A 20,557-nucleotide genomic window follows, 5' to 3' on the forward strand; every position below is an offset into this window, starting at 1 on the left:
TCTATCTATTCCTAGATCTGAGCTGCAATCAAGTATAATTGGAGCAAGGCTCGCAAAAACCGTCATCGAAAACCTATCCGTTAAGGTAAATAACCGTTTCTTTTGGACAGACTCACGAAACGTATTGAGTTGGTTATCGGCCGACCATAGGCGATACAGCCAGTTTGTTTCCCATCGTGTAAGTGAAATTTTAGAACTATCCGATCTTTCTGAGTGGCACTGGATACCAACAAAGTTGAATGTAGCTGATGAAGGCACCAAGTGGACAAAAAACCCAGATCTAAGCAACACAAGCAGATGGTTCAAGGGTCCTCCGTTTCTTCGACTTCCGTCAAGTCATTGGCCGCTACCCGAAGAACCAATCAAGCAAACAGAAACTGAGCTACGTGCACATTTACTTTGCCATGCAGTCTCCCTGAACATTAACGTTATTCCTACTTATAAATTTTCCTCGTGGAACAAACTGCTCCGTTCTACATCCTACGTTTTGAGATATATTTCGAATCTAAATAGCTGTCGACTGAAGAGAAAGTGTGCTACCGGCCCTCTGACCGACGCCGAGCTTCGTGCATCGTGCGCTACTGGGCCTCTGACCAAAGCAGAGCTTCAAAAGTCCGAAGTTTACTTATTCCGTCACACTCAAGAAATTTATGAACATGAGATTGAAATTCTATCGAGCCATAGGGTTGGTATCCTTCAACGAAATCTTCCTAAGAATAGTCCGCTACATAAGCTTAACCCATTTTTGGATGAAAATTTGGTCATTCGAGTAAGGGGACGAATCTCAGCTTGTGAGTTCGCATCTTTTGACGTTAAATATCCCATAATACTTCCACGTAGTGACCACATTACGTACCTGATAGTGCACTACTTCCATATACGCTATCATCATCAAAATCATCAGACCGTTATGAACGAATTGCGCCAGCGCTTTCACATTGGAGGACTCAGATCGTTATTCAAAACAGTACGTAAAAGCTGTCAAGTTTGTAAAATTGATCGCGCTATACCTCAACCACCTTTAATGAGCGATCTACCGCCTTGTCGTGTAGCAGCTTTCACGAGACCATTCTCATATCTGGGAATTGACTATTTCGGACCAATCATTATCAAAAACGGTCGAAAACAGGAAAAGCGATGGGGTGTCTTAGCTACCTGCCTAACAATAAGGGCAGTACATCTTCAACTTGTGCGCTCGTTGACTACGGACTCCTGTATTTTAGCTATTCGAAACATCATGGGCAGACGCGGTGTTCCTATAACGATCTACAGTGACAGAGGAACAAATTTCATAGGAGCTGACAATGAGCTGAAACTAGCATTGGCAGCTGTTAGCCAGAACAAACTAATTGAAGAATTTACAACTACAGACACCCAGTGGATATTCAACCCCCCGGCTTCTCCGCACATGGGCGGAGCTTGGGAAAGGCTTATAAGAAGCGTGAAAGCAAACCTAGCAAAGCTTAAACCCACTCACTGTCCAACAGAAGAAGTTTTAGAGAACATGCTCGTAGAAATTGAAAACGTTATAAATTCCCGCCCACTTACTGACGTGCCGATTGATGATGATAACTCCCCCGTGCTCACACCGAACCACTTTATCCTTGGTTCATCAAATGGATTAAAGCCATATGTTCCATTTGACGACAGCTCGCTAGCCGTTAAGAAAGGATGGCAGTTATCGCAAATCATGGCAAATGTATTCTGGCGATGCTGGGTACACGATTATTTACCTACACTTACACGGCGTGCAAAGTGGTACACAGAAGTAAAGCCGATCGAAGAGGGAGATATCGCTGTTATTGTAGATCCCAAACTACCCAGAAACTGTTGGCCAAAGGGTAGAGTCATCAGCACCACGGTGTCATCGGACGGGCGTACACGGAAAGCTGTGGTGCAAACAATCAACGGAATCTATGAACGACCAGTAGTGAAGCTTGCTGTTTTGGATGTTGGCGATAAGGATAGAGCACACGAGAAGCCAGTTCCTGTGTGTGCTCCGGAGGGGACTGTTACTCGCGCCAACTAAATCAGCAAACCCCTCGTTTTCTGTGTCATGAATCATAACACCATCGTCCGGCAGCTCGTGACTACGTCAGGCGTTGTCATTATCGTACCGAGAAGAACGAATTAAGAGAAGGAAGATTCGAAGAGTGTTTGCCGTGCAACCGCGTGAAAATTGTTAAGTGTTCACAAAACTTACTTTCTTGTGCATTTACTTATCCAAGGTGGCATAAAAGCCCTTTAGTTACTCGACGTAACACTTTCCGCTCATATCAGCCCACAGCGCATCAGCGCGCAATATTAAGTATGAACTTTGTAAATCTTACTTAGTATTTATAATAATTAGTTTTCCTTTATCAGTTGTCTCCTTATCAATTACTATCCATCGTTTGTACCGTATTGATATTTCGAGCTAGTTATTGAAGAAATTCAAGGTGAGCCATTCAAAGTAAGATTTCACTATCATTACCTAACCTAGAATGTAACATCATAGGTACCAAACCGATCACTCCCAGTTTAGCAGATTAAAGAAGGCGTAGAATACCTGTGCAAGGCAGGAGATCACTATAAGTATGTCACATTTAGTTCTTCCAAAATTCTTAAAACTAATGAATTGTATTTGTAGGAATTTTGTAATAAAATACACTGCTGGATTTATTAACAAAATCATCGATCTTCACACTGCCTCGTAACAGAACCATTTAATAGAATTTTCACCCTATTGGATAATTTACTCAAAATAAAAAAAAGTGAGAATCTTAATAAAGACTTCAATGCGGCAACCCTGACGTTGCGCCCCCCCCCCCCTTCAAAATTTAAAAAAAACCCGAAGGGGGGAATAAATAAAGTTTGAAGTAATTTATGTTTATTTCGACAAAAAATTAAAATATCTGAAAGATTAAAAGACCAAAAAAAAAAATAAGAAGATGGAAGTTATTCCACCTTTTGTTTTCTTGATTTGATTGAATTATTCGATAGAAAAATACTTAATTTATAAGTTTTGTGCAACAATATATTATGCATTTTTGATGCATACAAGCTTCCGTGCAAGGATAAAACAAATAAATTGGAATAAATATATGTTTTTCGCATTATTTTTATTGTCCCCCCTCCCCCTCGCTATGTTCGAACTTCAAGTGACAAAAGAAGGATTTGAAATTTGTTCCGGCCTTACTGAAATGCTCTTGGCTAGAATTCTTTTCCTCCACTCAGATGCGAGAGCTCTCACACTTGCTGTCCGAATCGCTTAGAGCTGATGTACAATCGGTTAAAGAGTGGAGAATGATAAGCAAAATAGGTTTACACTTGGAAGCCGAATTGAAAACAGTGTTGTTTTGTCCCGGCTTTTTATTTAGTGGAGGAGCCAACCAACCATGCATAGTACTCTTTCTGTGGGCTGAACTATGAGGTTGGAGGCGGCAAAAAGTCAAATATTTACTTCATCTTAATGATATTTGTCATATACCTACCAGTTTGTAGCTTTGTATTGTACTAAGTTATCCTCAATTTTTCAGATCATTATCATAAGCACTCTCGTTTCACAGACATCAGACTTTGAATATTTTGAAAAATATCTATATATATAAAAATGAATTTCTGTCTGTCTGTCTGTCTGTCTGTTCCCTATAGACTCGGAAACTACTGAACCGATTTGCATGAAACTTGGCAGGTGGGGGTATTGGAGGCTGGGGAAGGTTCCTATTATGGTTTGAGACCCCTCCCTTTCTCATGAAGGGGGGGAGGGGCCTCCCAAACAAAAGACAATTTTTTGCATAACTCGAGAACCAATCAAGTTAATGGTATCAAGTTTGGCATGAGGTGGTATGTGGGAACGGGGAATATTTCAATGAATATTAGGTACCCCTCCCTCCTCCCAGTGGGGTGATAGGAAGGGGGGAGGGAGGCTACCTTACAATTTTTCATATAACTCGAAAACTATTCAAGATATTGGAACCAAATTTAGCCTGGGAAAGTATTTTGATACGAAAAATATGTCAATGATTATTCGAGACCCCTCCCTCTTTACAGTTGAAAGGGGGAGGGGCCTCTTTCATATTTTTTTTTACATAACTCAAAAACTAAAAAAGCAAATGGAACCAAATTTGGCATGGAAAGGTATTTGGATACGAAAAATATTTCTATGATTATTTGAGACCCCTCCCTCTTTCCAGTAGGTAGATATAAAGGGGGGAGAGGCCCTCTTTTTAATTTTTAACATAACTCAAAACTTATCAAGCAAATGGAACCAAATTTGACATGGGCGGATATTTGGGAACGTGACATGTTCTAATGATTGTTTGAGACCCCTTCCTTCTTCCAGCGGGGAGAAAGGAAAAAGCGACGGAAGTTTCATACAATTTTTATTGCATAGCCCAAGAACTACAACAACAAATGGAACCAAATTTGGCATGGAACGATATTTGGGTACGAGAAATGCTTCGTATCCCTCACTCTTTCGAAAAGGTGGATGAAAAGGGGGAAAAGAGGTCTCCCTTACAATTTTCAGTATAACTGGAGAGCTGATCGAGCAAATTGAACCATATTTGGCATGTGAGGATATTTGGATACGAGAAATGTTTCTATTATAAATTGAAGCCCCGCCTTTTTTCAACGGAAAGATATAAAGGGGGAAAGGGGGGTTTCTATACATTTTTTGCATAACTCGAAAATTAATAGAGCAAATGAAATAAAATTTGGTATCAAAAGTTATTTGAGAACAAAACATACTTTTACGAATATTAAGTTCTCACCCCACCCCAATGGGGAGAACGGAAGGGGGATTGTACTTTCTTTCAAGTTTATGCATAACTCAAAAATTTACAACGCAAATAAAACCAAATTTGCCATGGGATGGTATTTTAATACGAGAATTTTTTTTTATGTCGAACAATTCCTATCTTGCAGTGCGTGGGATGATAGAATTGAGAATAAAGGAAGAGTAGAGAAAAGCTTACATTTAACTTTTTTTTCCGAGAAATGGACAATACTTTACATGGAAAATCATTTTGGTATGATTCTATGATTTTCTGACACACCATTCTCCTTTCAGTGAGTAGGTACATAGGAGGAGGGAGGTAAGTGCAATACAATTTTGTTAGCATTAGTTCTCAATTTATGCTAACGAAGCCAACAAATGAAAACAAATATGGCATGGATAGGTATTTGGTTACGAGATATGTTTCTACGATTGTTATAGACTCTTACGGTTTACAGTGTAGAGAGAAGAAGAAAGGCGGGAGTTTCATATAAATTTTGTAGTAAAGCTTAAAAACTTATCAACCAATGGAACAATATTTGATACAAGAAGATTTTTGGGAATGAAAAAAATGGGTATGATTATTAAAAATCACCCCCCATTCAGCAGGGGGGAAGGGAAGGACAGTGGAGGGGGCTCTCTTATCAGTTTTTTAGCATAAATACAGAAATTATCAAGCGAAAACAAAGATATTTTATCAGAAACAGATTAAAATTATCAGATTTTTAATACAAATTTATAGATCAAGATTCAGAATATTAGTTTAAGTTATTTTTGGATTGCAATCCAAAAAAAACTCCAGCTGCAGCTCTCATTTTATAGCGGTTGCTTATGAATTATGTTATAATTTGATTTAAAATAATGCCAACAAAACAATTAAAATTTGAGTGAATTCTGAAAATATCATTCGATTTTGAAAGGTGTTGCAAAGCACACCGGGTCAGCTAGTACTTCAGATAAAATAATATTCAAATATTTTTTTCTTCATTAAACGAAATGCTACATCAATTCCCAATACATCGTTAAAAAGCCTATTTTATAAGCTTCTCTTCGAAATATTTTTCATTTTTACAACGGTTAACAAAAAAGTGTAAAAAATGAGTATTTTTATGATTAACTCAAAATGTTTAAATATTTTGATCTCTAAGAAAAAGCCAAACGTTTCCCAATTTTTTTTTTGTCATTAATTATAGCTAAGGGTCTAATAATTCGAATGCAAGAAAAAATAGCTACATTTATCTGCATCCTTCAAAATTATAATTTATAATGTAATTTTTAACCATTTAAAAAAAAAACAGTATGTTTTATGTTAAACATCATGTAAACATTGTTCATAACGTGCAGGAAGATTATTGTAATTGATTATGACCAAAAGTTACGATAGAATTCTGATATCTGTAGAAATAACTGAGATTTTTAAAAACTACTTATTTCCCAAAATTATAAAAATTTAATACTGCATTTTTCTGCGTGTACTCTCAAATTCTTCATAAAAAACTGAATAATCATGAACACAGAACTTAAAAATATTCACGTGTTTCCGAAATAAGTTCATTTAAACAAGTATTGTTTCAAAATTACATGCATTTTTACGAGTTAATGTTCCAATTTTATTGTCCTTTCTGAGCACACATGTAAAACCAAAGCTGAAAATAGTTTATGTTGGGTTTTGAATGTATAGGTACATCTCATTTCATCTTCAAAAAAGTTCATAAAGAGCAAAAATATTCTTTTGCCGTTTCATTGTATGGGGCTGTCCCATTAGTAGGATGCAAGCCATTATATCCTTGAAAGATGTATGCTTTAGTATTAAGTAGAATTTAGATCTCTTCAAAGAAACATGAGAATGTTCTTGTGTTAGGATAAGGGATTTGTTTTATTTGGTTTCTTTCAGACATATGCAATGCGGTTGCGCTGGGAGACAATGCCAATCATTAGAAAGTTTGTCATGCCGGTCCGGCATAGAACCTTATAACAATAATTCCACATAATTCCATCTCCAAGGAAGTTCATTGTTGGAGTAGAGTCTGATTTGTGGGTGTAGAAAACCGTATGGAATTTCCAGAACAACCATAGCAAAAAAAGTTTTTTTAAACGTTCGTACCGTAATCCGGGGTAATATTGATCACTTTTTCCAATATTTTTCGATTATTCTTCCTGTTAAGGGGAATGTGGAATGTTTCATATTTTTAAAACCAGTACTATACTCCTATGAACGTAAAACATGGTTGCAGAAATTTATTTGACTACTTTAAATTTGATTTAAAAATAGATTTCGTCTCTGTTTTGAATCGGATGCTTTGGGGTAACATTGATCAGCCTCTATTTTCGATGATTTTAACGAGTTTTCTTGATCATAAAGGATACAAAACACCTTTATAATATTTACAAATGCCAGTTAATAAATTTTACGTGGCTTTTTAACGTTTTCTTTTAAAAAAAATTATAATCGAAAAATAGAACTATTATGTTGCATACATTCAGGGGCAAACATTAAATTAATTGTTAAATAGTTTGAGCTACAAAATAAGAATGAAATTTCACCTACATACATTCCTGTAGGCTCTCCCACTATTTCCATTTTAGTTTTTTCTTCAAAGTTAATCGCTTGATAGGGTTCCTATCCATTTGTCCAATACGGACTTTCTCTTGGAAAATGTCCTTATTTTTGAATTATAAAAAATTTATCACTAAATGATTATAAAAATAGCGCTTTTAATAAACATTTATAGAGAAAAAAAGTTGTTCTTTCACTTTCAACAACCCGTTTGCTTCTAAATGCTTTTTGGTATAATCAGGAGAGCTGTTTGTTTGCAAGCCTTAGAAAACAAAGATATTTTAGGATTTTAAAATAACATTTTTACTTACAGAAAAAAAATTCAAATTCAAACCAAATTTTGCCTATTTGATACTCAATAAATAAGCTTTTAAATGTAGAAAACAGTTTTCAAAAATTCAAACTATAGACTGAGTTATTGATGATAATGTGGCAAAATTTCATGTTGATCAAAGCTACCCCGGTGATCAATGTTACCCCGTTTTACGGTACACAAAAATAGTTTAAAAAGAGATTCCAGCGGACTTAAACTTAAATCTCAGATATCTTGATGAAGTTCAGTGTTGTGGATATGCGCTCCGGGTTTCAACTAACAATTATCATATGATTGAATCTCAGCTGCTCTTTCAAGATCTCATGAACAGAATCGAATATCGAAAGTCTTCAATTTTATTGACAATAAGTGGCTTTCAAACCATCAGATAAAAACGTTGTTTTTTTTTTCTAAACAAAATTGCAGCGTACCAAGATACACAACATGGGGATGGATTTAATTGAAACATTCAACCTGCTACAGACCGCTGCTAAAAAAGGTTAATTCTTACATTTACCGCACCGTTAAGGAAAAAGTCAAATTTGTCAAACACAGCTTCAATTTATGGTCGTAAAAGTTGAGCATTTTTACGAGCGGCCACATTAATGGTCACCGAGCCACTCGCTGCCCGTTGTTGTTTCTTGAGTCCAAAATGCTTCAAGAATTTATAGAAATGAGAATCATCCAAGTCGTCAGAAAAGAAAGGTGGTTTTATGTTCACTAGCGTTCTTCCGACCAAACCGGCCTAATCTCAAAGAAATATTGCGTACAACCTAACAATTTTCCGACATTAAACACAGCATTTTATTTCTCCTTTTTTTGTCTTCCCCCGTTACAGAAAAGCGCAACATCCAGTCGTTGAAAAGTGGACAAGGTCACAATGGTGGGCGTAAGAAGCGGGAGCTGTACTACGATGAGGACCCATCCCTAGGCGAGGAAGGAGCTCAAGAGATTTTGGAACCCGTCTATCAGCAGACGCCCCTGGACTACGAGGAGCTGATGGAGGCAATGAGCGAAGCCTATCCGTACTATTCGGTTCCGGTCGAAAACCATCTGGAGGAAAAGCGGTTTCTCGGTAAGTTCCGGGGGCCAAATGCTTCCACTGCTGTTCGCATTGTTTGGAATTTGGAGATAATTGTTGGAAGGCTGCGGAAGTAGTTTCTTCCAACAATTTTGTGGAGGCTGCGTTCGTTGAGGCATCTTGTTTTTCAGGATGGTATTTTGTTTTCAATCGTGAAGACACATTTATCATTTCTCATTATATGTTACTAGATTTTCCATCGTCTGATTGGAGATCTGATAATAAGCATAAAAGCATAAGCAAACTCTTACAAAAAGCTTAATTGTTTGGCCTAAATTATACGTACACCATCAGCAGAAGTTACTAAGGTAAGAGTAGGGTCTAACACTTTCAAAAAATCTTTTTTTTTTATTGTAAAACATTTAAAGAATGTTGTTTCAAATTTTCAAGTCAATCAAAGCTAAACTGTAGAAATTATAGGCCTTTATCTCCTCTTATCTAATACTGCAAGAAAGCAAGAGCAGAAACTTCAAACGGGTTTTTCTCAAAACCACATTTTTTAAAGTCAGTGGACATCGTCATTTGAAAACAACTTCACCGATTCTTTTCAAATATGGAACATATTTTCTACATATAAAATACCAAATCCCAACGATTTTTTTTTTAATTTGGGGAGATTTTACAGATAAAAAATGACGGGTTTTTTCGTGAAAAATCGTAGTTTTTACTTCAAACAGCCAATTTTAAAGAGTACAAACCAAATTAAGTCTATATGAAATTCTATTTATAGGCTTGCAAACGTAAAATATTTTTCAGATATTTTAACTTCAGTCTTTGTTCATGATAATTGTCTTCAAAAATTTCATGTTGATCAAAGTAACCCCGATGTTAAAAGTTCCTCCAATTTACGGTATTGTTATTTTTTTTTATTAAATCTTCTTCAATTTTTGAACAAGTTTTGCAAAAATAATCATGAACAGTGTTATGCAACTCTTAAAAACGATTGAAAATCTGTCGATGAGTTTTGATGAAATTTTTTATTCAGGTTATTTTTTCTTGATTTTGTTTTAGCTATTTGTGGGTTTCGACCAAATTTGCCCGGATTCTGCCAGGTTTTTATATAAAATTGCCCGGATACGTGCTGAAAAATTCTGGCAACTTTAACTAAACACGTTAAATGCCGTATCCTGCAATACGTCGTGTGTTACACGTGAAATAAACACGAAAATTTGTTATAAATCGCTCGTTTTTTTCAAAATTAAAGTTTTAATTTTTCAACAAATATGAATAGATTCCTAATATAGCGTTTCAAAATTCTCGATTTAAAACGGATTTTTTTCCGATGAAAAGGTTAAGATTTTTCCCGGATTATTTCTCACAATTTACAAAATTAAACCATAAATTTAAATAACGTCATAAAAATTTATGAGCGTTATCAACCTAAAAATTTTGTATTTTCAATATCAATAATATTGAGTGTTTCACTTATACTGTTAGTGCAACGTTTTGTCTAGTAACAACGTTATATGTTTTGCCAGCCCTATTAAGTCCAGAAACAAATCTGAAATGCCTTTTCTGAATTTTTATTCTCGAAATTAAAATATTACGCTTAACATTAAATTCAAACCTTGATTCTGAGTCCAGGTTTTTGTTTGCATTCCTTATTTTGAAATTTAATTTAATTATTATTTTCAATTTTGTAATAAAATTCTCGTTCTTCGATTTTCTGTTTCGAATTTTAAATATTGGTTTAAATTTTATATTTTGGTAAAAGATAAATATTTAGAGCACATCAGCACTTGTTTCATTCCAAGATTGTATTTTGCTTTGATTCATCTCTAAATTTTGAGAGTTTCAGTTTAATGTATTAAACTGTTGGGTTTAATTATTTGTTCTTAATCAAGATCTCATTTCTGGAAATTTAAGTCTGAGATACATGATTCAATTGTGATTATATTGATTACTTTTACCGTTGATTCTTAATTGGGGTTATGAGAAAAAGTTATAGTTAGACGCGACATAAAAAGGGGAGCTGTAATTATCATTCCATTCTTTATTTCATTAATTTAGTGACATCATATTTTTTAGCTGAAGCCGAATTTAGAAACAAAACAAATGCGAGAATTTATGTCTTTTGGGATTCATGAAAAATAACGGATCGATGTTCACATATAGGCTTGAGTTCATGGATATTGGAAAGTTGTCGTTGCGTTATTTACAGACCTAATAACATGTGCTCACGATTTTAAAATTTATAAAAATCATAACGTGATTTATAAGAAACTGGAAATTATTATAAACTTAATTCTATGATTAAGTTTTTTTTAAAGAAATGTTTTGCAAAACTTGTTATTGGAAGCATTATATGAGGCCCTTTGATCAAAAGCAGTATGCATTGATATTCGAGAAAACACTCTTTAGTTGGTGTGCTATGCCATACGTTTTTCAAAAATTTGTATTTTCCTTCGATCGTAAAAGTGTTTAAATTAGAGTTGCCAGTTTTTAATCTTAAAATTTGGCACGTTTGATTCAAAAATTGACATCCAAAAATCCGGGCAATATCCGGGCATATTTAGCCAAAACCCCAAAATTACTCAACAAAAATAAAGAAAAAAAGTTTGAAAAGTTTTATTTTTGATCAAAACTCGACAGGACATTTTAAGTCGTATTTCAGACTTACTAAAAAACTTTCATGATTGTGTGTTTGAAACTGGCTCAAAACATTTCGCTTTGGATGCATAAATTAAAAACTTCAACGAAACAATTTTATTTTTGTTTGAATTGGAAAATAGAGTGAATAAATTCGGGCTTTTCTTATGAAATTCGTGTGACCAAGCCGGACCGGATTTGTCCATTTTTTGATAAAAACGGACATTCTGCCTATCTTAATGTAAATCAAATTCTTAAAATCTGGAAACAAATAACCTAATTCAGAAGCCATTTTTCACATGGTCAAAACTACTGCAACTTAACAGTATAACTTTAAAAATGCATTATGAAACTCGGTTTTTCGTAGGCAATATCTTATAACCAATGGATATTTTCAATATACACTAAAGTCAATTTAATTTTGAAAAATGATTTTAAAACTATCAATAAGTAACTTTAAGGGTTTCGTTTTGTTCGTTACAGCTTAAAATCGCCTGATTAGGTGAGTTAAATCATTTTTTTTTATGAAAAACACGATTCCGGATGATCACATTGCATCCCAATTGCTTCCTAAATATTTAACAGTTTTTACAGAAAAACTTTTATATTAGCTTTATAAACGGCGTACCTACGTTTAATTTTTTCTTCTCTTAAAATTTTCATCTCCGATTCGTTCCTGAGCATGATTTCACAAATTTATACCGTATTTAGTCTATCAGTGATGTGTTTAACAGACATTGACTTAAAATTCTGGTTTTCTTTTATGAAAAGTTCTCAGAAAAATTAAGGCTTAGAAAAGTAACATTAAAATTTGGAAGGCAGTGTGATAATTCGGTATCGTGATCGTCATGAAAAATTTGGATTCAACTCTTTGAAGCAAAAAATTTTCTAAATATTTCGATCAAAACGTCAACTTTTGGTAGCTTGAAAGTAACTTTTCAACAATAATCAGCTTCTGCTGTGGATTTTCATACAGGAAAAATACTCAAAAAACAGCTTTGAACTGCCCAGAAACAAAAAAAAACCTTGAAACAGTAAAAACAACCGTGAGGAACCATAGGACTCGTGAGGAACCGTAGGAGAGATAGGGAACCGTTGAAAGCGTACAAACCGTTAAAACTCTAGGGAAACGTAGGAACCTTAGGAACTATTGGGAACCGTAAGAGCCGTAGGAAACCGTACGAACCGTTGAAACCGTAGTGGACTGTAAAACCGTAGGGAACCGTACAAACCGTACGAACCATAGGGAACCGTAGTAACTGTACGAAACGTAGAAACCGTACAGATCGTAAAAACAGTACGAACTTTAAGGAACCGTGCGAACCGTAGGAACCGTACAAACCGTATGGAACCGTATGGAACCGTATGAAACCATACGAACCGTAGGAACCGTAAGGAACCTTTGAGAACCGCAGGAACCGTACGAACCCTAGGAACCGTAGAGAACCATACAAACCGTAACCTTTCGATTTGTAGGAAACGCAGGGAACCGGATTAACCGTTGGAACTGTAGGAACCGTGTGGAATCGTAGGAACCGTACAAACCGTTGGAAACCGTAGGAAACCGTACGAACCGTTGAAGAACGAACAAACCGTAGGAAACGTAGTGAACCTTTGAGAACCGTTGGAACCGTTCGAACCTCACGAACCGTACGAACCCTAGGAACCGTACAAACCGTAAGTTCCTTTCACACCGTAGGAACTGTAGGGACCGTGGAGAACCGTAGGAAACCGTACGAACTGTAGGGAAACGTACTCACCGTACGAACCTTAAGGAACCGTATGATCCGTACGAACCGTAGAAACCGTTCGAACTTTAAGGAACCGTTGGAACAGTACAAATCCTAGGGAACGGTTAAAACTTTAGGAACCATAGAGAACCGTAGAAAACCATGCGAACCGTAGGAACCGTAGTGAACCTTTGAGAACCGTAGGAACCGTACGAACCTTACGAACCATACGAGCCGTAAGAACCTTTTGAACCGTATGAACCGTAGGAACCGTAGGAAACCGGATTAACCGTTGGAACCGTAGGAACCGTGTGGAATCGTAGGAACCGAACGAGCCGTACGAACCGTAGGGAACCGTAAAACACCGTACAAACCGTAGGAACCATAGGGAATAGTAGGAACCGTATGGACTATTGGAACCGTTGGGAACTGTACGAGCAGTAGGAAGAAACCGTAAGAACCATATGAATCGTAGAAACCCTAGAAACCGTAGGAAACCCTATAAACCGTAGGAACCGTATGATCCGGACGAACCGCCGCCGACCGTGGCCTAGAGAATAGCGTTCAAGTCTTCTAAGCCAGAGGTCATGAGATCGAGTCTCGGTCACGGCATACATAGAACTCTTTCTGTAGGTTGGTGGTATTAGCATTAGTAAAATGCTAGCCATTATATCCTTGAAAGATGTACGGCTTTAGTCTTAAGTATAATTTAGATCTCTTCAAAGAAACATGAAGTTTCACTGAGATCCTATATATGTGTGTTTGTTTAAAAAAAACCGTTGAAATCGTACGAACCGTTCAAATCGTAGGATCCGTAGGGAACCGTACCAACCATAGGAATCATAGCCATATTTAGAAAAGATTTGAATTCTTGATAAGCTAAAGGAAAAGTAATAAATAAATGCATCTTTTTGTTTATTTTTCATGCATGATGATTAGTTGATCAGTAAGCAAAAATAAATTTTATTATTGTTTCAACTAAACCTAGGTTATATTTTTTGTAATTAGAAACTTTTGATTTCAATTCTTTTAGTTCTGAAGAAACTTGTTTAATTGATTAATTTATTTTTTGCACTCAATTTTCTGCATTTGATTTTTTATTCTGGTTTGTACCAAATTTAAATTTTGATCATAATTTGGTAATCATAAAATTGTGTTCCTTCAATGAATTTTCAAGCACTTTTCTGTCTTAGAATAAGGACTATGATTTTGAATAAATTTCCAAAAATAAATATGGATTTTAATTTTTTGGATTTTAGCTTAACAATCTCTTTACGATTTTTAGTGAGTAAATATATCTTAGAAAAATTTGGTGGTTGGTAATCTTTATCGATTTAGTTTTTTCGTTTCAAAAAAATATATCTTTCTAGCAGTATACAAAAGCTGCAATGATTAATATTTCATCAAAACCAAGTATATTTTAAAGAAGCCTCAACGAATTCGCCTTGCCTCCATATTTGCAGTTAACTCCAAAAAGATCCTTTCAATAAGTTGTATATGTTCATCATTTCCAAGGTTCACTAGCACGATCCGGTGCCCTGAATCGGTACCACCGGTTCACAAAACGATTCACAAGCGGATTGTATGACGTTTTTGACGATGACGATGATGATGATGATGATGATGGCCAAAAAGATGAAGTACACGATGAACAAGAAGATGATGATGGAGGGCGATCAGTCAATAACGAAGGTGAAGAACTTTTCGGAGTGCCACGTAAGCGCCACATTGCCTCCCTGGCCCGATCCGGCTGGTTGCCATCATTCCGACCATCCCGCGGTTCTTCCGGCGGCCGATTTAGTCGATCCGGAAGGGCGAGGTCTCAAATAGTAGGAAGTTGAAGCGCTTTTCCGTAGCCGTGTAGAATATACCTCTATTTACATATCCTATGTTGAATGTTGCTGGCTGATAGACACAGTCACAGGGAATGGGACCGGTGCTGTTTTACCGTTTTTCTCTTGTTTTTCTTCACGATTCTGGTGGATGTTACCTGGATGGGACCAGGATAATTTATTACTGTTCCTCCTTCTGTTGCTTGTTCTCCTTTCCTCCACTCTCAGGAAAAAGATTAAACTGACAGCAGAAATTCAGTCTTGCTAGATATTTTGCGTTGAGCTCGCTACAAGTGTTTGGAGCACATTTTGAAGTTGAAAACTTTGCAAATGAATTCCTGCTTAAAGAATTTTGCAACTTTCATTCCTGGAATGACTGTCAACTTGATGTTCCCCTGCAATCCTTTCGCATTGCTGAATGTTTCTCGTAGTGTCCCTAGAACTGATTCCTCAATTAAGTTTCCCTCCACCCAAACGAATTGAATTTCTAGCTCAATTTCGTGTCTTTCATAATGACAAAAACACTTTCGCAGATTTACATCCACAAACATTGAAAAAAAAAACCAACCGCTGCCAAGATAATATCCACAAAACCGACTGCCAAGGAGTTGGTAATTTGACTTCCAGCTGTGTGTGAGAGAGCGACTGCTTTCAAATTGTGTAGGAGTACTAGGCGAATGGAAAACTAAACCGAGGAAAACGACCAACTGAGCGAATGAAATAAATGGAAATTGAGGAAATAAAAAATGTTTAATTGGATTCAGCTGCATCCTTTGGGGACTGCCGCTGAAACCGAATGGAAGCGCAAATTCTGGGCACTTTCACGTGGGATCTGGTTATGAGAGCCAAACAAAAAAAATAAAACAAGTGGCCACGTGGTTCTCGTAGCGCAGATTACCCTTGAACTTGTCCGGAAAAAGGCAATGGTGAAAGATATTGAATTCGATTGATAATTTAGGGAAATCGAAATTAAGGAATTCTAAAAAAAAAGGACTCGCGAAATATCGATTTGGGAAAGTACTTCCAACCACTTTTGAGAATCATTTTTCAAAGGATCAAAATCGTTTGTTGCATATAATTAGCAATAAGTTATTGTGATTTTAAGATTCTTACGAATCTCAATTAAGAGATTCACTCCGACACGTCTGTCACTTCATCTCACACCTACATTAGTGTTATAGGATACGTATAAATAGGATGTCTCCTTGAACAAATTAGCAAAAAATAATCATTTCTTATTTATAACTTTGAATTTCGGATTAATACTGTTATGCCATCTCTTCTAACATTTTTGAAATTATTTGATTTCAGAATTGTTCTTGTTATTAAAGAATATCTTCTCGCGCAATCAGTGAACAAAAACTTCTTCTGAATTTATTAATTCAAAGCAGAGAATACACTTTACAGCTTTTAACGCAGTTGAGGAAATATGAAGGAAATGAGAAGACAGCAGAAATGATGCCCGCAGGCAAGAAATTTTAGCTCATCCAGCTTCAGCAGTGACGAATAAAGTTTGTCTGGTGGTGGGAAAATATGACAATCATTTGAGGCGTTATAATCTAATTTATTTAAGAGGATAAATTAACTTATTTTTTTTTTATTTCGGTTTTAAAATATTCTCTTGAAACCATAAATATATTTTTTTTTCTTCAAGAGAAATATTTTACATTTTAAAAAGGTATGATTTGTTTTACGAAAAACTCATTCGAAATAAATTGTTCACTTTTGCTTTGGAAAACTTGAGATTTATAGAGAAAATTCAGACAGAAAAAATACAGTAGAAAATTATTCGAATTAAACATATTCATTTGAAACACAAGCCTGCTCAACTCTAATCCGCTCTTGAGTGTCGATATTACACTATTGAAAGTATAGCGGTTTCTATTATTATTCAGGCGCATCCAAAAAAAAAACTTTTTATGGGACCCTCAATGAATTCATGAAATCATCAATTTCGACTCATTTTTTTTTTAAGGATGCACCTTGAAAGCCCAAACATAAAACTGTTTTATTAGACCTTGAGTGTCAGTTTGTCACTCCTCGCGTGAAATCGCCATATCTCTCTTGTGTTTCAACCGATTTGAACAAAATTTATAATTTTAGATACTATATGCTATGTAACTCAAATATATTTTGCCAGCCAATATTAAGATACAACATTTCAATTTTCCGTTATTCAAATTAAAGAAAAAAAAACTGAAAAAAACATGCTTCAAAAATAAAAAGACTGAAGATTAGTCACGGAACACTCAGAAATCTTTTTTAGCGTCCAAGAAAGCTGAAGTTAGAAACTATACGTTGAGCACAAGGATATATATTTTTTTGAATTTTTTACACTCCATGACCACAAAACATGTCAAAAATTAGTTTAAAATCCGTACTTCTTAATCAAAAAACCGTGAAATTAGTTTAGATCACACCGGATGAATTTTGAAAAGAGGATTTGAAAGCTGACGTGATTTGGAACATTTTCGCATCATAAAATTTTCAAAATACGAAACACAGAATTTTTAACGAATTTCAAAAGGTAGAAGTTTTTTTTAACTTTTTGTCATTTAGCAATTATACAGATTTGCTAACACTAAAATTCAACTTTTCTCTGGATTTTGAGTGTATTGACGCAAGTTTCCGCAATAAACTTTTTTTTTCCAGAAAGGCAATTTCATACCGGTTCTATTTGATTAAGTGTTGGACAATTTGATAAATTTCCAATTGCCAAAACATCCGAAAAACTGCTACCTTTGAAAATTCGTAATAAAAAAATCGTATTTTGAATATCTGAAGGTGCAAAAATGTGCCAAATTATGTCAACTTTTCAATCCACTTTTCAAAACTCATCTGGTATGACTTAAACAACTTTGACGATTCATTCACTGAAAAGTAAAAATGGTTTTACATCAATTTATTTTTTGGTCATAATGCAAAAAAAAGATAAAAAAAAATCTTTTGCGCAACGATTAGCTTCTAACTTCAGCTTTTTTGAGCATTACGTAGCTGTCCTTAAGGCTTTTTTTTTCAGAAGCATGGTTTTTCGGATCCTCAACATTAAATAACGGAAAACTGAATAGTAGTAGCTGAATTTTGTCTGAGAAACATATTGAAGTTATATCACGAGTGTTCAATCGGTTGAGAAACAAGAGAGATATAGCGATTTTAAGCGAGGAGTTTGAAATTGCTTCAGTGTCTGATTAGGATGTTTTTTTTTTGTGTGGGATTTCCAGAAGAAATTGTTTGATTTGGATGCACCCAAATAAAGTTACAAGCAGTCAAACTTCCAATAACGTCATATTGACACTCTAGATTCCCTATTAGGTCACTCATTAATTAAAGAATTTGATCCCACACGATCTGTATATTAATCTTAAAACGGAACTGCCAATTGCAGGTCTCAGTTCGATTTTCAATTTCAAACTATTCTCCACATACTCCACCAAGTTATAGAAACAAGTTATATATAACTACGAAATCGTTCACTCTTTTTCTCAATCGAGATCTTTTTTAAGACAACGTTCATCTGGTTTTTTTTTTACAAAGAGTTGGCAGTTGCTTATGAATTTTATATAAATTTTATTTTTATTGGATTCGTCAATTTAAAAAAAAAAATTTATTTCAGGAATAAAAGGAAGTTTCCAAATAAGAACATAACGATCCAAACTTTAAAAAGTCAAAATAAACATGCAGCTTGGGGCGGGTACGATTGATCACGTTTGATTTTCTTTTAAGGTACATCGGGGCAAGTGCAAACGGATTTCACCACGGTTCAACTTTTACATGCTCTAGAAAAAATGTATATCTTCAAAAGTTATCAATTATCGTTCGTTGCATCACTGAAATAGTTCTCAACAAATTCCCGTTAAAATTGATAAATTAAAAAAAAAAATGGTAAAAAGCAACGGCACTTTTGTGAAAAAAAAACTAAGTTTTGACTTGCCCCGTTTATAGGGGCGTCCAGTGGGGTCCATGGAAAAGCGGATTTTTAAAATGTTATTATCGAGCCATCCATAAGAAAAAAAGTTTCCGGAACATTTTCGCTGATTTTCGAACATTTATTCACAAATATAAACAGTACTGTTAAGTTTATATGACCCAAACCTTATTTATTTACCTTCAATAAATTACAAATTGGTGTAATAAAATCTGAGATATAAGGAGCTAAGTACAAGTTTTTTTTTCTTTTTCCAAAACATCATTTAACTCAACATAACAAAAAAAACTGTTCTATTGAAATTTTTGTGGATTTCATTTTTTAATTAAGCGCTCGATTTTAAACTCAAATTGATCTTCAGTTTTCTCAGTTCAAATATGCTGTAAACTTGTGTCATTTGTTTGCATTTTCCCTTCAATTCAATAAGCTTCGAACAGATTTTTGAAAATGGAAGTTTAAGTTGGTAAAGTTTTTGGTAATTTGTTGTGCTGCTGCTGCTGATTGGTGATTTGGCCTTCCGGTGAATAAAAATGGATGAGCTTTGGAAGCAAAGCCTTGAAACTGCTGCTGCTGATTGATTGGTTTGATTTAGCATTCATTTGGAAAAAGACATATTGGTTAGGAAAGCGCAGATTTTTAAGGTAGCTACTGTGGATTGTTTGTTACGATTTGGCCTTCCAGTGGATGAAGACGGAATTGGATTAGGAACAGTAGATTTTTAAGGCTGCTGCTGTGGATTTTTTTTATGATTTGGCTTTCCGGTGGAAAGACGGATTGGCTGTGGAAGCGCAGATTTCTGAGGTTGCTGCTTTAAATTGTTTGTTTTGATTTGGCCTTGCAGTAGAAAAGAAGGAATTGGCTTAGGAAGCACAGCTCAAGGCTGCTGCTGATTATTTGTTTGCATTTAATCTTGAGGTGGGAAAAGACAGATTGGCTTAAGAAGCGTGGATTTATAAGGCCACCGCTGCTGTTTGTTTGTTTTGATTTGGTCTTCCGGTTGGAAAAAGATTTTTAAGGTTGTTGCTGTGGATTGTTTGTTTTGATTTGTCCTTCCGGTGGAAGAAAATTGGCTTAGGAAGCGATTTTGAGGCTGCTGCTGCTGCTGCTGCTGCTGATTTTTCGTTCTGATTTGACCTTCCGCTGGAAAAAGACGGGTTGGCTTAAGAAGCACAGATTGATTGATTTGATTTGAAAAATAGATTGGCTTAGGAAGCACAGATTTTTAAGGCTGTTGCTTTGGATTGTTTGTTTTGATTTGGCCTTCCGATGAAAAAAGACGGATTGGCTCAGGAAGCGTTTTTTGAGGCTGCTGCTGCTGATTGTTCGCTTGATTTTGTCTTCCGGCTAAAAAAGACAGGTTAGCTTAAAAAGCGCAGATTTTAAAGGTTGTTGCTGCTTATTTTTTGTTTTTATTTGACCTTCTGGTGGAAAAAGACGGATTGGCTTAGAAATTGCTGCTGCTAATTGTTTGTTGTGATTTGGATTTTCGGTGCAAAAAGTCAGAATTGGCATAGGAAGCGCATATTTTCAAGGCTGCTGATTGATTGTTGTTATTTGGCCATCTGGTGGAAAAACGGATTGGTTTAGAAAGCGCAGATTTTATAATGCTACTGCTGCTGAAAGTTTTGATTTGGCCTTCCGGTTAAAAAAGACGGATTGGCTTAGGAAACGCAGATTTTTAAGTTTGCTCCTGTTTTTTTTCTATTCGGCTTTTCGGTGGAAAAAGAAGGAATTGGTTTAGGAAGCGCAGATTTTTAATGCAGCTGCTGGT

The 20,557-nt window shown here is 35.4% G+C and overlaps 1 protein-coding gene across 6 annotated transcripts in view; it reads left to right on the forward strand.

Moving 5' to 3' along the window:
• The window catches only part of LOC129748824 (uncharacterized), a 156,567-nt gene that overhangs the window by 111,087 nt on the left and 24,923 nt on the right, over positions 1 to 20,557 (forward strand). For 5 of the 6 annotated variants that reach the window (XM_055743580.1, XM_055743579.1, XM_055743581.1 and 2 more), the window contains 2 exons: positions 8,468 to 8,704; positions 14,545 to 14,848. In XM_055743580.1, the coding sequence (XP_055599555.1) occupies positions 8,468 to 8,704; positions 14,545 to 14,848 (541 nt within the window). Of the gene's footprint in view, positions 1 to 8,467; positions 8,705 to 14,544; positions 14,859 to 20,557 lie in introns of all 6 variants that reach the window. The other variant, XM_055743584.1, reaches the window with a different exon arrangement.

This window comes from Uranotaenia lowii, chromosome 2, assembly GCF_029784155.1.
Source record: "Uranotaenia lowii strain MFRU-FL chromosome 2, ASM2978415v1, whole genome shotgun sequence".
Lineage (NCBI taxonomy): Eukaryota > Metazoa > Arthropoda > Insecta > Diptera > Culicidae > Uranotaenia > Uranotaenia lowii.